This window comes from Ornithorhynchus anatinus, chromosome 13 (genome assembly GCF_004115215.2).
Source record: "Ornithorhynchus anatinus isolate Pmale09 chromosome 13, mOrnAna1.pri.v4, whole genome shotgun sequence".
Lineage (NCBI taxonomy): Eukaryota > Metazoa > Chordata > Mammalia > Monotremata > Ornithorhynchidae > Ornithorhynchus > Ornithorhynchus anatinus.
In genome coordinates, this window is record NC_041740.1 from 35,845,429 (window position 1) to 35,862,002 (window position 16,574).

Genomic DNA, 16,574 nt, shown 5'->3' on the forward strand with positions numbered 1-16,574 from the left:
GATGAGGAAACTGAGGCACAGAGAAATTAAGTGATTTGCCCAAGGTTACGCAGCAGGCAAGTGGCAGAGCCTGGATTAGAACCCAGGTCTTCTAACTCCCAATATTATATTCTTTCCATGGAGCTCCACTGCCACAGTCTGCCTTCTGAGTGAGTTAGCTCTGGTTTGGGGGTGGGGACACTGCCAGAGGGGCAAGCCTCAGGATGGGCAGCAATGAGCATGAGTTATTATTATCATTGTTAATAATTATGCTATTTGTTAAGCACTTACTATGTGTCAAGCATTGCTCTAAGGGCTGGGAGAGATACAAGTTAATCAAGTTGGATCCAATCCTTGTCCCACATGGGGCTCACAGTCTTAATCCACATTTTACAGATGAGATAATCGCACAGAGAAGTTGTGACTTGACCAAGGTCACTTAGGGCCTCATCTGGGGGCACAGTAGTGTAGTGGGTGGCTGGGGTGCCTGCAGCCTCACCTTAAGATTTTCCGGAGGGCGGTGGAAGTGGGGAGAAATAGCCCCAGACTGGGAATAGAACTCATTGGGGATTAGTTTGAATTATCAACAACTGATAATTACCAGTCAATGGTGTTTACTGAGCACTTACTGTGTCAGATCACTGTACTAAGCACTTGGGGGAGCATAGTCTTCTCCCCTCCATTGGTGAAGATAATTTGGAGTTTGCCATATCAAAAATCTCTTATGCACCATGATTTTCCATGTGGTTGGGATGTCAGAGCTGCCTTTTGGGTGAAATGCAGCTCTAGATCTTGGCTTTCCCCCGCTCCCATTTTTAAGAACCTGCAACACTTTTTCTGAGGAAGAACGCAGCATAGCCGTGGCTGGCAGACTAACGGGAGTTATTCAAATTGCACTTTTCAAGGGGTTCCTGCTGCCTCCATTTTGGGATTCATTTAGACTAAAAACTTTGGTTCACACCCCTTGGTTCACACTGATACCATATACTCTGGCTCCCCTCCCCTCCAAAATAACATCCTGTTTGACAGCCCCTCCTACCCGATTGTTATCAGTCACCTGTTTATGTATCCAGGCCACCAGGATCTCAGTCTCCTGCTCCCACCCCATCCAAACGAACGCCTGAGTGCCTGCTCTGTGTTAAGTGTTAAGTGGCCTTTCCTGCTTAACTTCCACTATAATAATAGCAGGACTTCTTAAGCACCTCTTATATGCAAAACATTGTGTTAAGCACAGGAGTAGATTCAAGATAATCAGGATGGACACAGTCCCTGTCCCACATAGGGATCCCAGTCTGAAAGGGAGGGAGAAAAGGCATTTAATACCCATTTTACAGGGTAGAAAACAGAGGCCCCTAGCAATTAAGTGACTTACTCAAGGCCCAGGAATCAATCCCATAAAGGCCTTAAACCACTCAGCTTAACTCCCATACCATCTGAAAATGAAATAGTCTAGCATGGCCTAATGGATAGAGCATGGGTCTGGGAGTCAGAAGGACATGGGTTCTAATCCTGCCTCTGCCACGTGTCTGCTGTATGACCTTGGGCAAGCCACTTAACTTCTCTGTTCCTCAGTTACCTCATCTGTACAATGGGGATTAAGACTGTGAGCCCAGTGTGGGACAGTGACTGTGACAACCTCATTAACTTATATCTACCCCAGTGCTTAGAACAGCTCTTGGCACATAGTAAGTGCTTAACAAGTACCATAATTATTAATTATTATTCTCTTTGCCTTGGTTGCCTAAGTGGTAGAGTTTGAACCCTGGGTGGAACAGGGACTGTGACTGCATAATGATCTTGTTTCCTCCCTAACGTTTAGTACAGTGCTTAGCACACAATAAACTTTTAACAAATACCCCAATTATTATTATTATTTCTACAATGATAAAATCCCCAGAACTGAATGTTTCTTGCGGCTTCAGAACCTTTCGCGGTGATTTCTACTGATACTAGGTTGTCCAGGAAAACCAATGACATGATTTTATCCATTTTCTAAAACAAAACTGGAAAGACTCCAGTGATCACTTCTGCCCTGTCCTGCCCAAGCTCCCCGATGGGCAAATATTCTTGCTTCCTCCCCTTCCTTATTGTTGGCCCTGAATCCAGAGGTCCTCGCCTGACCTGGGAACCCGGATGAAAAAAGACAGAGGAAAAAGGAAAAATCTGAGTTTCTATTTCCGAAAAGTGGACTTGGACGCTTGACATCCTCCCGATGCAATATGTATAACCACTAGATGGTGTAAGGCGCCCACCTATTTTGAACGAAGTCTAAGGCCGGACAAGTTAAGGACCAACGGTCATAAAGACAATTTATTCATTCATCATGGAGGGATTATCGAGCTGTGAAAAACAATAATTGTGGTATTTGGGAAGCACATACAATATGTCGAGTACTTGCTAAGCACTGGGGTAGATATAATACAATCAAGTCCAAAACTGTCTCTCCGCTACAGGGGGCTTACTAAGTGGGAGGGAGAATAGGTGTTTTGCCCCCATTTTACAGATTGAAAAAAAGGAGACACAGGGAAATAAATTCACGTGCCCAAAGTCAAACAGCAGGCAAGTGGCTCCCAACCCTGTGCTCTTTCCCCTGGGCCACCTGCTTCCCTATAAATACACAGAGGAGGGAAGAGTTATGGGATTACAACTACCGTGACATTGGATACGTGTGAAGGTCAAAATGTTTTGCCCCATTCCGGATTTTGTCTTCTGCTCCACTCCAAGAAGCGAGGTGTTCAACGGTGGCCTTGCCGCCTTGTTGGGCTGGTTTATGATTCCTTTGTGAGGCGACAAATGTGAGTCGGAGCTGACCGGCCTATCCAGTGCAAACCCAATACCCTTGGTTATCTCCTTTCCACTACAGCGTAACAGTAGATGAGACTGTTTTACTCACAAGATCCCCAACCCAAGGAATAAAATGTCAATATCTCCAATCCATCAATCCATGGTATTTACTAAGTGTTTACTATATAGTGAGCATTGTACTAAGTGTCTGAGAGCAAAAAGAAACCAGACCAACATGCTCATTGAGACTGGACAGAAAAGATTCCTCCTCAGTGACTGTATGTCTTCCAGAAGACATAAATCGCATCAGGCTTCTTCAAAAATCTGTTATAAATGTCATTGATTGACTGATTTTTGTGCAGCCAGAAAAAATATCATAAGTCACAGGCCCAGAGGCTGGAGGAGAATGGACCAGATCTGAGAGAAACTGAGCATTTTTATGGTATTTAATTAGCACATACTATATGCCGGACACTGAACTAAGCACTGAGGTAGGTATAAGATAATCAGTTTGGGCACAGTCGATGTCCCACATGAGGCTCACAGTCTTAATCCCCATTTACAGATGAAGTAACAGATACAGAGAAGTTAAGTGACTTGCCCAAGCTCACACAGCAAACAAGTGGCAGAGCCTGGATTAGAACCCAGTACCTTCTGACTCTCAGGCCAATGCATAGGCCAAACTGCTTGGGTTGGAATTAAGTCAGAATTTCAAGAAAATGGAAAAAAAATCCTATTCTCTATCCTTATACTCATAAATTCTGCAGTAGGAGTAGTAATAAGTGCCTACAGTTTGCAAAGCCCTGTTCTAAGCAATGGGAAAAAATTTGCGGGTGTGCACTAGGGGTGCACAGTAAGACAGAGAGAGGGATCTGGAGATAGATATATAAGGAAAGATGAGGCAATCAAAACAGAAAGAAAGCATAAAGGATGAGGACAATGATCAATATGAAAAATAAAAACAAGGAGGCAGTAGAGTACTAGCGCTAGGGAAGGAGAGTTTTAGATTCCTTATGGCTCAGAGTCCAACATCACAGCGACAGCCATGGTGACCACCACTATCTTCCCAACAGTCTAAATTTTGGGGTGGCCGTGGGCTGCTGCTGCTTTTGTCCTGTCCAGTAGCACAGGGTAGGGCAGGTGCAAAACTCCAGGGTGGCATGGGGAAGGGGAGTATGAGCTTAGTTCAGTGCTCTGCACATAGTAAACGCTTAATATACCACTGTTTGATTACCCCCATACTTAGCACAAAGTGTTTAATACATATTGTCATTATTAGGATATTTAGGATATTTATTAGGATATTTACAATTTATTCTTTTCTCTTTAATCACTTGACTAAGGAAGACTACATCACTCTAATCCAGGAAAGGCCAACCCCCCCCCCCCTCCACCCCCAAACCAGGCAATAGTTGTCTAGGGAAATAATCACTTTCCAGGGTGGGTGGTGTATGAGATGGTTAAACGTTTCAACTTGTGACATTATTAATAGCTTAAACACATTTTCTCTTTACCCAACACATTTGCTGAGAGAGGCTCAAGGCACTTTAAGTGATCCAGTATCCCATCTCCTCAGCGAGCCATCGTTACAGTCAGCTACACATCCTCCTCCTTACTTTCCAAATTTAGTTACACCACCACTGGTCCCCAAGGTTCTTCTGGCAATTCAAGAACTACAATGAAAAATACAATATGACGGAATGAGTTGGACCCGATGGAGCATAATGACTATTATTTCATAATGAAAATGTGTATATGAACACGCGAGCCAAAGGATCACTTTACTTATTCCTGAGTCATTCTTGACATTGAGCTACTGCATACGAAAGGAAGGCAGGAAGGAGAGAATCTCACCCAGATTTTTTAAAGAAATAAACATTTAACAAGCAATATTAGACTTACTCCCTATATTTATAAAGAAGGATCCTGGCAGGGGGCTTAAAAAGCTCACTGAGTGGCTGACACATGGCTTCCAGTCAGAGATAGGCTGGGAGGCTTGGGCTTTGTAAGGGTCAGCACAAAACTTTAGATGGAGGAGAAGAATAGATTACAAACAGGATTGTAAAACCTTCTGTTAGATATTAAACTACTTGAGAGCAGGGATCATGTCTATCGACTCTGTTGAACTTCCCCAAGCATTTTGTACAGTGTTCTGCACAGAATAAACACTCAAAAAATACTCCCGACGGATTGAGTAGCCAGAGGAAGAGGCAGACCTTCGAAACAGATTAGAGAGAAAAGGTAGAGAGCATGAACAGTGTGCAATCTGGAAGCTGCCCTTTAAGGAAGCACAGAGGGACTGGTAGTGGCTTTGGGCAGCAGGGCTGGGGTGAAACTATAGAGATGAGGAGGAGGATGGAATCAGAGTTGACTTGAAGGATGGATTCTGACCTGAACAACAACAATGTCCCCTTGTTTAGGAATTTCTCAAATTCTCAGCAAAGTGCTCCTCAAGCACAGGATACACTGATCGGTGCCTGGAAATGCTTTGCATTAAGAAGGGAAAGAGGTGTGGTGGTTTCCCTCAACCCTCTCATTTCCAGGCCAAATCCCATCCCCTGCATCCAACAGACTCAAAATAAGAGGCAAGCATCACCCTGAAACAACCCCATCCTGCTGGAAAGATAGTTGTTGAGTTTTGCCTCTGTTGTGCATCTGTTCACAACGGCCACACACACGCTGAAGGACTTGGTTAACACCCAGTCGTGGACACACCTGCCAATTTCTGTAGCAGCTCTCCAGAGAGCTCAGAAAATGTGCCTGGAAGGCATCTGACTTGTCTTTGGGAGCAGATACGCCCTGCTGATTAATTGTATGTTTAGTTATTGGCATTCTTGCAGCGGCCCTGATGCAAAGAAAAATTAAAGCAGTGAGAAAAGGAGTGGAGGAAGGAAGAAGGGAGGTGGAGTCCATAGCCAGATTGAGGCCTTCCAATGCAGTTCAAACCCATCCAAATTCTCTTAATAGACTCACTTCCTGTAAATCAGCCTTCAGAGCATGTTAAAAGGAGTCATCTATGATCCTTTGCTCTGGATTAAGACCTCTCTGTTTTGAATATTCACTCAATCATTCAGCGGTATTTATTGTGCATATTCTGTGTGCAAAAAACCGTACTAAGCACTTGGGAGAGTAAAATATAATACAGTTGGTAGACATGATCTCTGCCCTCAAAGAATTTGTGATATTCTACCTCCATTATATCTCTCTCAACATCAACTGGCTTCAGATCACTGAGTTGATTTAACTCTAATACTTCATTGTAGACTCTAAGGTCTATGAGGGCAGTAATCTTGTTTAACAACTTTGTGGTATTGTACTTTCCCAAGCACTTAGTACAGTCGTCTGCCTACAGTAAGCATGTAATAAATGCCATTGATTGATACTAACTCTTTCCCACATGCTTAGTTTAGTGCTCTGTTCACAGTAAGTGCTCAGTAAACATGATTGATTGATTCTGGGCTACTGAGCCCAAGTAGTTTGATTTTAAGAGAAGATGCAGCGTGGCCTACTGGAACAAGCACGGGCCTGGAAGTTAGAAGGATCTGTGTTCTAATCCCGCTTCCCCCACTCGTCTGCTGTGTGACCTTGGACAAGTCACTTCTCTGGGCCTTGGTTGCCTTATCTGTAAAATGGGGATTAAGACTGTGAGCCCCATTTGGAAAATGGCCTGTGTCCAACCTGATTGCTTTGTATCTACCCCAGTGCTTAGACCAGTGCCTGGTACATAGTAAGCGCTTAACAAATACCCTAACAAATGACAATATAACCTTGGATCTTTTTTTTCCTCTTTAGAGTCAGTAGGTCTCTGGTTTGGCATTTGACTTAGGTAGGCACCCTACCTCTCTCCCAGTGCAGTAAAAATAGTAGTGTTGTCCTTCCATTTGAAGATGATGCTGCCTAGGGCACGACTTCCTCCATGATCCAGCAGCATTTGTGCTTGAATCGTTTTGCCAGTAGTGGTGATAGTTTGCACTGAGTCATCCACACTCTCTCACCTGGGACCTCTGGGAAAACCAGACACTTTGCAGCATAAAACTGTATCAAGTCATCATTTACAAAACCACAGTACTCTAAATATCATACATAGGCAACAGAAAAGGCAAAGAGGTGAGCTTTGGACAAGGAGAGAATGGATCAAAGAGCAAGTGGGAAGGATCATAACTACAGTACTTATTAACTGTTTATTAGGAGCCAAGCAATAGGTAAAAAGTCATCTTCTTGTCTGCTCCCTAGCCCAGCTTCTTCTCATTTAATTCTACTAAAATCTTACCTTTGCCAAGAAGATGGGTATCGGTAAATTAAGGCATTTATTTTTGTCACAATAGACTAAGCTCCTTGAAGACAGGAACCTTCTCTTATACATCTCTTGTAAGTCCCTTCCATGTTTAGTAGAATATTGCACAAAATACTATAGTTAATAAATACTACTATAACTCTGGCATTTCATTATTAAGAGCACATCTTCTCCAAGAGGCCTTCCCTGATTAAGCCTTCTTTTCCTCGGCTTGCTCTCCCTTCTGCATGGTCTATGCACTCGAATCTGTGGTCTTTGGGCATTTGGTATTTGCCCCAAACCCAACCCCACAACACTTAAGTACATATCTTTAAATTATTTGTTTATATTAATGTCTATCTCCCCCTCTAGAGTGTAAGTTCATTGTTGTCAAGGAACGTGTCTGCTAATTCTGTTGTACTGTACTCTCCTAAGCACTTAGAACAGTGCTCTGCACATAGGATGTTCTCAGTGAATACCAGTGATTAATTGATTTCCAGCACTCGGAGATGGATCAAGTAGCAGTCAAACCAGAGTCTGAAAACAGTCCTCGGGCCTTCCAACAAGCTCTCATTGGTCACATCTGAGTCTGGTCACATTAGAAAACATCACAAGGTCATGCAATATGGACTTGCAATATCACAGGTTAGGAACAATTGCCCTTGGCATTTAGAAGAAATAGGATACACGAGACCTTGAAGAAATTCCCACCACTAAAAGAATCAACTCTTCATTTTCCCAGGCCCGAGTTCTACATCCCTGAGGACTGATAGAAAGTAGATCTGTCTACTCCTACTGTGTAATCTCAAGATACAGATATCATTAAAAATGTAGCAATTTTCATGCTATGAAATCTCTAAAGGTTCCCAAGACCTCACTTAGTCCACATTATCTTCCACCAAAAAACCTCAAATTCTAAGCTTCTGAGATTTCTGGTAATTGCAACTGATCTTAAAGGCTGGGAGGAGGTCTTGGGAGGGGGAATACAGGTGAATACGGAAAGGCAGTATTGCAAAGTGGATAGAGCACATGCCTATGAATCAGAAGGACCTGGATTCTAAATCCCAACTATATCACTTGTCTGCTGTGTGACCTTAGGAAAGTCACTTCACTTCTCTGTGTCTCAGTTACCTCATCTGTAAAATGGGGATTAAGACTCTGAACCCCATGTGGGACAGGGACTATGTCCAACCAGACTAGCTTGAACCTATTTCAGCACTTAGTACAGTGCCTGGCACATAATAAGCGCTTAAATTATTTTAAAAAATAGTGAAAAGGTAGTTTTAGAGAGCAGCTACTTTACCACTGTCTGGAATCTATTTCTAGACTCCAGCTCTCTAATAATAATAATAATAATGTTGGTATTTGTTAAGCGCTTATTATGTGCAGAGCACTGTTCTAAGGGCTGGGGTAGATACAAGGTAATCAGGTTGTCCCACGTGAGGCTCACTGTCAATCCCCATTTTACAGATGAGGTAACTGAGGCACAGAGAAGTTAAGTGACTTGCCCACAGTCACACAGCTAAGTGGCAGAGCTGGGATAAACTGTGAGCTCATTGTGGACAGGGAATGTCACTGTTTATTGTTGCAATGTGCTTTTCCATGTGCTTAGTACAGTGCTCTGCACATAGTAAGTGCTTAATAAATATGAATGAATGAATGAAAGAATATCATCATATAAAAACTAAGTCTGCTGGATATTCTGGCAAAAGCCGTGAACTAACTTTTCCTGTTCCTCCCATTCCTCTGCTTCAATACTCAGCTCTTAATTGCACTGAAGGCTCACTCCTGTGATTGATTTGCCACTGAAGCTTGGCCAGACAAGATCAAGTGGAAGCAGCTTGGCCTAGTGGAAAGAGCACAGCCCTGGGAACCAGAGGAGCTGGCTTATATTCAAGACCCTGCCATGTGCCTACTGTGGGCAAGTCATTTCACTTCTCTCTGCTTCAGTTATCTCATCTGTAAAATGGGGCTTAAATACTCCTCCCTCTTAGACGGTGAGCTCCAGGTGGGACAGGAACTGTGTTACACCTGATTATACTATGCTACCTATATCTACCTGTATTTAGTACAGTTTTCACGTGGAGTAACAAGAACCACAAAAAAATGGTCAACTTCTAAAATGTGGCCCTTCTAGCCATGTTGCCCTGGAGAAACCAGTTGCAACCCCTCACTGCTCTATAAAAGCCCTACACTGATGAATGGACACTCAGAATACCAGATGCACTGAGCAAACCTGGAGGATAACTCCTTGCCTGGCCAGTGAAACGATCAGGTATGCCCCAAAATGGAATGGCGAGATATTGGTTTGTGTCTGTGGAGGATGTCAAGGGCAAGCTTGACTTGATATTATTTGCGAACCTACTAATCTGTTCAGACGCAGCAAGGTCAGGTTTGCCTGACACTCTTTTCCATGTAGCGAGCAGGTAAGGATGATTTTAAGTCCCAGTTTTCCTGAACTGCTCTAAATGTGGTAGTCAACTTTAATGGGTTCCTTCTCCAACTCATTCTTCATTCACGAAGATTGATTAGTGATGGTCAAAGACTCAGACTGCTTTTGTCTGGTGTTGTTGACGGAGAGTGACCTATCTCCTGGGTCATCTACTTGCACAGAAGTGTTCTATAGGGTTCTGGGGGTATCAAATGAAAAAGAAGAAAGGGAAGGGATAGCCCCAGGTCAGCAGGACAGACACCCAATTTGACTTTTAGTAGTGGTGTTGACTTGCCCTGAGTCCCTCCCCCTCTCCCCCTCCGTCTTCCTGTGCCCAACAGTACCCGTGAGGAGTGCAGTGTTTTCTCCCGGGCAGAAACCACTTCACATCTGCATCTTGCCTCAAAAACGAGCTGCCTTTTTACAACTGGAGTGTTTGGAAAAGTGGGAAGCTCTGAGTGGTAGCAATTGCTGTTTTTGGCTAGCTTACACTTATCAGGATTTATTTATCCCTGTAAAGAAAGGCTTGTCACACAGCATTCTTCCCCATAAATATTTTCGTTTTTAATCTGTAGAAGTTTGTCCACGTTCAGCTTAATGAGAATTTTTTTAAAAAAAAGACAGTGATGCTGGCATATCTTGGGGCACGGTAAATACCTGTAATAATAATGATAACCGGGATACTTAAGTGCCTATTATGTGCCAGTCACTGGACTAAGCGCTGGCACAGTGCTCTGCGCCCAGTAAGGGCTCAATAAATAGATTCATTCAGCAGTATTTATTGAGCGCTTACTATGTGCAGAGCACTGTACTAAGCGCTTGGAATGTACAAATCGGTAACAGATAGAGACAGTCCCTGCCCTTTGACGGGCTTACTGATCGAGTGGTTGATGGAGGAAGAGGAGGTGGGAAAGACCCCGCGTTGGGCGGGGGGGGCGGGGGAGCAGGTGGAGTCTTCGGCGGCCCCGTAGATCCCACCTCTGCCCCTTTCCCAGGGCAGGGCACGAACTCTGCTCTGACTCAGGCGGGGGGAGAGGAGGAGGAGGAGGAGGAAGGGAGGCGGCCGGGGGTGGGGGGAGCTGCTGGGGGAGTTGCTCTCCAGTGTCTCCGGCGCCCTGCCAGCCCCGGCCAGGCTAGAGAGCGGGGCAAGCAGCAGCGGGCACCAGCCGGGGCACCAGTCCGGGGACCAGGCGGGGCGGCAGCCTGGGCAGCAGCAGGGCATTAGCCAGGGCAGGCTCTGCCCTCCCTCCGCCCCCCGGCCGGGCTCGGCGGGCACCCGGCCTGTCCCTCCCGCCCCCGACCATGCTGCTGCTGCTGCTGCTGCCGCTGCTGCTGCTGCTGCTGCCGGGGCTGGGGCCGTGCCCGGGGCTCATGCTCTGGGCAGCCGGGCAGGACGCCCCCGAGCCGGACCGGGCCAAGGGCAGGGGGACGCCCTCGGACCAAGTAAGTGCGCCGCCGGGGGCACGGGACGGGGGCCACCCACCCCTCGCCCCTCTGCCCCTTTTCCCCGGCGTGATGGCCAGCGGGAGAGGTGCTGAGCGCTGGCTGAGGGGCAAGCGCTGTGCTGAGCGCTGGGGTGGGTGAAGGTCAATCGGCTCAGACCCCGGCCCTGGGGTCTGCGAGCAGGATCGATCGAGCCATCGATCGACCCATTGAGCTGAGGAGTTTGGGGGAGGGGGGACGGCCAAGCCGAGAGGACATCGCTTTGCCCCCCCACCCCCCCCCCGCTCACACTGATGACAATAATAATAATTCTGGCGTTGGTTAACGATGACGATGTTGGTATTTGTTAAGCGCTTACTAGGTGCCGAGACTGTTCTAAGCGCTGGGGTAGATACAGGGACATCGGGTTGTCCCACGTGAGGCTCACAGTCTTCATCCCCATTTTCCAGATGAGGGAACTGAGGCACAGAGAAGCGACTTGCCCACGGTCACACAGCTGACAAGTGGCAGAGTCGGAATTCGAACCCATGACCCCTGACTCCCAAGCCCGGCCTCTTTCCACTGAGCCACACTGCTTCTACGTGCCAGGCTCTGTACTAAGCGCTGGGGTAGGTACAAGCCAATCGGGTTGGACACAGTCCCTGTCCCACGTGGGGCTCACAGTCTCAATCCCCATTTTACAGATGAGGTAACTGAGGCACAGTGAAGCGACTCGCCCAAGGTCACAAAGCATCCCAACCTCATTAGCTTGTATCTACCCCAGCGCTTAGTACAGCGCCTGGCACATAGTAAGTGTTTAAGCCAATGGAGAAGCAGCATGGCCTAGTGGATAGAATGGGACTCAGAAGGTCTGGGTTCTAATCTCCACTTGTCTGTTGTGTGACCTTGGACAAGTTACTTCACTTCTCCGTGCCTTAGCTGCCTCAACTGTAAAATGGGGATTGAGATTGAGTCCCTCATGGGACTGAGACTGTGTCCAACCTGATTTGCTTGTACCCACCCCAGCTCTTAGTACAGTGCCTGGCACATAGTAAAGCACTTAACAAATACCACAATTAGTTTTGGTTTTTTTTTTTAAAAAAAGGAAGGGCACCTTTTCCAGCCCCTTGCCCATTCCAGCTAAGCTGAGCTGAGCATCCTGAAATAGGTCTCGTCAGCAGCCCGTATGTCACCTCCAGCCATGGCTGTCTCTTCCGTGAACTGGACACCACCACTGAGCTGCCAAGTTGTTTAGCACTGTAGATGAGCTTTGGGATGGAGGCAGAGGTATCCTGCCAGCAGCGTAAAATAATACCTTCAGGTGGCTCTTGGCCACCAGTTGGTTGTATGATATTGGGCTAGATCTTTTTTCTCCTTCAGGTCCACCTGGGGGGAAAAAAATCACAGATTACAGGGTCTGTTAATTAGTAAGACTTTTTACAAGTGCAGAATCCTAAAGGGGACTGAAAGATTTTTGTTTATGTTTCCTTAGACTTAAGACTTTCTAAAATGCTTGTTTGGCTGTAGTAGTTTTGATGGTGTATATGAGGGTCCCCTGAATGCAGGCCATTCTGCTAAGTATTTGGTTTGGCGTGTTCTCTTGGTTGGGGAAAGGATCTAGGTCCTCCAGCCTGGCTGGCCTTTGCACATCAGGTTGGGTGCTTTTTTCTATTATTAAAAAAATGGTATTAAGTGCTTACTAGGTGCCAGACACGATACTAAGCACTGGGGCAGATACAAGCTAATAGGGTAGGACACAGTCCATGTCCTTTACGGGGCTCACAGTCTTAATCCCCATTTTACAGGTGAGGAAATTGAGGCACAGAGAAATTGTGACTTGCCCAAGGCCACACAGCTGATAAATGGGGGAGCCGGGATTAGAACCTGGGTTGCGCTGACTCCCACGCTTATTCCCTATCCGTACCGCTTCACTGTGTTGAAGGCAGAAGCTCAGAAAGCAAATGAAATCTAGTCATTCTAGAGGATTGGTTGGAGGCAAAATTTGGAAATTCTGAACTTGGGTCTTTGAAGCGACTGTAACTAGAGATAGGAATGCCAAGTCTACGGAATGCATCAGGCAGGAGTAAGAATCAGATGGGTCAGAAGTCTTGCTGAAGCATTTCTGTGAGAGGGCAGAGGGAATTGAGAAGTGAGGACTTTACTCCATCAAGGAGGAAGAGTTAAAGTGCCTTGCTAACATCTGCTGCTTTGCACAATATAGCTTAGTTTAGGCTCAAAGTTTCCTTAGTAGCATAACATGGACTTGGCCCATTTTATTGATTTCCATACCGATTTAAGCAAGCAGCGACTTTTATTTGTTTCACAGATGACAGAATGAGGGAAGTGATCCAGGATGCTGAGTTGTGTGAAAATTTGTCTTTTCACCCCACTCCTCTGTTCCTGGTCTTTATCCAGCACTCTTGCGTGCTCTGGGGCTTTCCTAGATCAGGCAGGATGCAAGCTGATATCTGCAGGAAGTAAGGAGAAATGGTGGTCATTGAGGAGCTTTCCCCATCTTTGAAGGTCACTATTGGAAGCAATATGTAGCAACAGACAGTGGTCAGATTCTGGCTTTCAAATTGTTGCACTGGATTCTTTTCCCCCAGTCTCCCTAAAACAAAATAAAACTGGGGTAATAAAAACAAAATTGAGGGAAAGAAGCTCTCTTACAAGTTTAAGGTTAAAATGTCCTTTAAAAGTTTAATGGAGACTTACCCTCTGATTGGATTATTTTGCTTTCAAGTTGACATGTCTTATCTTAGTTTTTAAGAAAGGATGTGAATCTACCATCACTCCCAAACTATAACGGCAGAGTTGAAGACTTACATGTAGGAAACAGAGTGAGCAGTTCCAACTGGGATATTCAGTCCATTGCTGAGGATTTATTCACCCCCTAGTAGTAGTAATAATGTATTTAATTGAGCATCCACAAAGTGCAGTACACTCTACTAAGCACTTGGGAAAATGTAACAGAAGCATAATAATAATAATAGCTGTGGTATTTGTTAAGGGTTTACTATGTGCCAGGGACTGTACTAAGCACTGAGGTGGTTACAAGCAAATCAGGTTGGACACAGTCCCTGTCCAAGCAGCGTGGCTTAGTGGAAAGAGCACGGGCTTGGGAGTGAGAGGACATGGATTCTAATCCTGCCTTTGCCACTTGTCTGCTGTGTGACCTAGGGCAAGTCACTTCTCTGTGCCTCAGTTGCCTCATCTGTAAAATGGGGATTAAGGCTGTGAGCCCCATGTGGGATAACCTTGTATCTACCCCAGCGCTTAGAAAAGTGGTTGTCACATAGTAAGTGCTTAAATACCATTATTATTATTATGTGGACTTATAGTCTTCATCCCCATTTTAGATCTGAGGTAAGTGAGGCACAGAGAAGTGAAGTGATTTGCCCAAGGACACATGGAAGACAAGTGGTGAAGCTGGGATTAGAACCCAGATCCTTCTGACTCCCAGGTCCGTGCTCTTTCCACTAGACCAAGCTGCTTCTCAAGAAATGCTCCCTGCCCACAAGGAGTTTACACATTAATCTGGAGACAGACGTGAATGTATTTACAGATAGTGGAATCAAAATAAATCACTGCCTGGACAGTCAAAAGTAGAGATAGATGCAGAGAATGACTACGAATGAATATATGTATGAGGTGGCTGTTGGATTGCTACAACTAGAGGTGCTGGTGATTAATAGGAGGAAAGTTTTTGTTGGAAGAGGTGACTTCAGGAGGGCTTTAGAGGTGGTGAGAGCTGAAATTGAGTACATTTGAGAGGAAGGATACTTTCAGGCTGGGGGAAACAAAATGAGTAGGGAATTGGAGGCTCAGAAGATGAATAGGATAGAGTTAGATGATCATGGGAGGAGCGAAGAGTTGTGGGAGAGGAGAGTCTATATGTGAAGTGGAGAGAGCTGGTGAAGAGCGTTTAGGCCAATGATCAGCACAGTGCTTGGTCCTAAATAATGTTGGTATTTGTTAAGTGCTTACTATATGCAGAGCACTGTTCTAAGCGCTGGAGTAGACACAAGAGAATCAGGTTGTCCCACGTGGGGCTCACAGTCTTAATCCCCATTTTACAGATGAAGGAACTGAGGCACAGAGAAGTTAAGTGACTTGCCCAAAGTCACACAGCTGACAAGTGTCAGAGCTGGGATTCGAACCCATGATGTCTGACTCCAAAGCCCGTGCTCTTTCCACTGAGCCACGCTGCTTCTCTATAATAGTATTAAGTTCTTACTAGTACTGTATTATTTGCAAAAAAAAAAAAATACAGAGAAGCATACAAGAAATAATGATTTTAAAGAGGACAAGAAGTAAATGCACAAAAGGGTGATTGCCATATGTGAGTGTATATAAATGCCGATGTGAACTAAATGGAAAAGCTGAGTGGGGAACACCTGCAAATTGCAGCCTCGTGCGCTGTTAGGCGAACTTAATACTAACCCCTGGGAAAAGGAGTCAAAAGAGAATGTGACTTGCTGAATGTGCTATTTCCCCACATCCAGTGTCCTGAACCTCAGGACACTGTCCCTTGGCAGGCTTTGTTTTGTCCCAGGACATGTTATTGAAAATGAAGGCCCTTCTGTGTATCCTCAGTGGCCTATTGTGCTGCCTAGAGTTCCATGAATTCCTCTTGTAAAAATTGTTAGCCAGAAGCTCACATCAGAGGGGTAGTTCTGTCCAGCTAGTGAGGGGAGAGCTATTAATATCTTTAAATTTGGGTACATATCTTTAAATTATACTAGTAAGTGGAGAGCTATTAATGTTTTTAAATTTATGTACGTATCTTTAAATTTTATTATAAATCAGTTATAGTATTCTGTAAGAGAACTTCTTTCCCTCAATTTTGTTTGAATACCCCAGTTTTATTTTGTTTTAGGGAGACTGGGGGCGGCGGGGGGAAGATCCAGTGCAACTTAATTGGAAAACCAGAATCTGACCACTGTCTGTTGCTATAAATTGCTTCCAAAAGTGACCAGTGCCAGATCCTTCAATATCAATACAATAGAGTTGGCAGACCCATTCCCTGTCCACAACAAACTCAGAGTCTGGAGCGGGAGACTCTAGATATAACTAATTTATAATATATATTATATTGCTAAGACTAATTATAACCAGCTGATGTAATTAGTTTATAATTTGATATAACCTTTCCTTAAACTAAGATAAGACACGTAGCTTGCTAGGAAAATGGGGTGCATGGCAGGGGGAGTTAATTGCCTCAGGTGCATTTGATTGGATTAGCGATGAGGTCAGGCTAAGTGAGCAGGTTCTCCTCTGACCTTAAAACTGGAACATATCTGAATCATAAATCTCATTTCTCTTTCCTGAACTTGCTCCTGAATCTCTCCTGCTCTGCCTGTCCCTCTCTGACTCTGTCTCTCCTGTCCCCCATTTCAGCTAAAGCATTGAGGAGGAAGAGTTGCTTACTCCAGGAAGCACTGCCCTGCAGTTTATAATCTTAGTCCTGTCTCAGTGAGAACGGACCACCCACCCACTTGGTTTCAATTAGTCAGTTGTATTTATTGACAGTTTATTTTGTGCAAAGCACTGTACTAAACACTAGGGAGAGTAGAATATAACAGAGTTATTAGACACATTCCCTGCCCATAAGTAGCTTACGGTCAGAGGGGGAGACAGGCATTAAAATCAATTTTAGATATATACATATGTGCTGAGGGGATG

The 16,574-nt window shown here is 45.0% G+C and overlaps 1 protein-coding gene across 2 annotated transcripts in view; it reads left to right on the top strand.

Moving 5' to 3' along the window:
• Window positions 1-9,292: 9,292 nt before the first annotated feature.
• The window catches only part of ITIH5 (inter-alpha-trypsin inhibitor heavy chain 5), a 53,460-nt gene continuing 46,178 nt past the window's right edge, over window positions 9,293-16,574 (top strand). Inside the window, exon 1 of one of the 2 annotated variants that reach the window (XM_039913907.1) lies at window positions 9,293-9,311. Coding sequence is in view for 1 of the 2 variants with exons in the window: in XM_029077901.1 (XP_028933734.1) it covers window positions 10,839-10,910 (72 nt within the window). In the remaining variant the exon portion in view is untranslated. Of the gene's footprint in view, window positions 9,312-10,798; window positions 10,911-16,574 lie in introns of those variants that run through there. The other variant, XM_029077901.1, reaches the window with a different exon arrangement.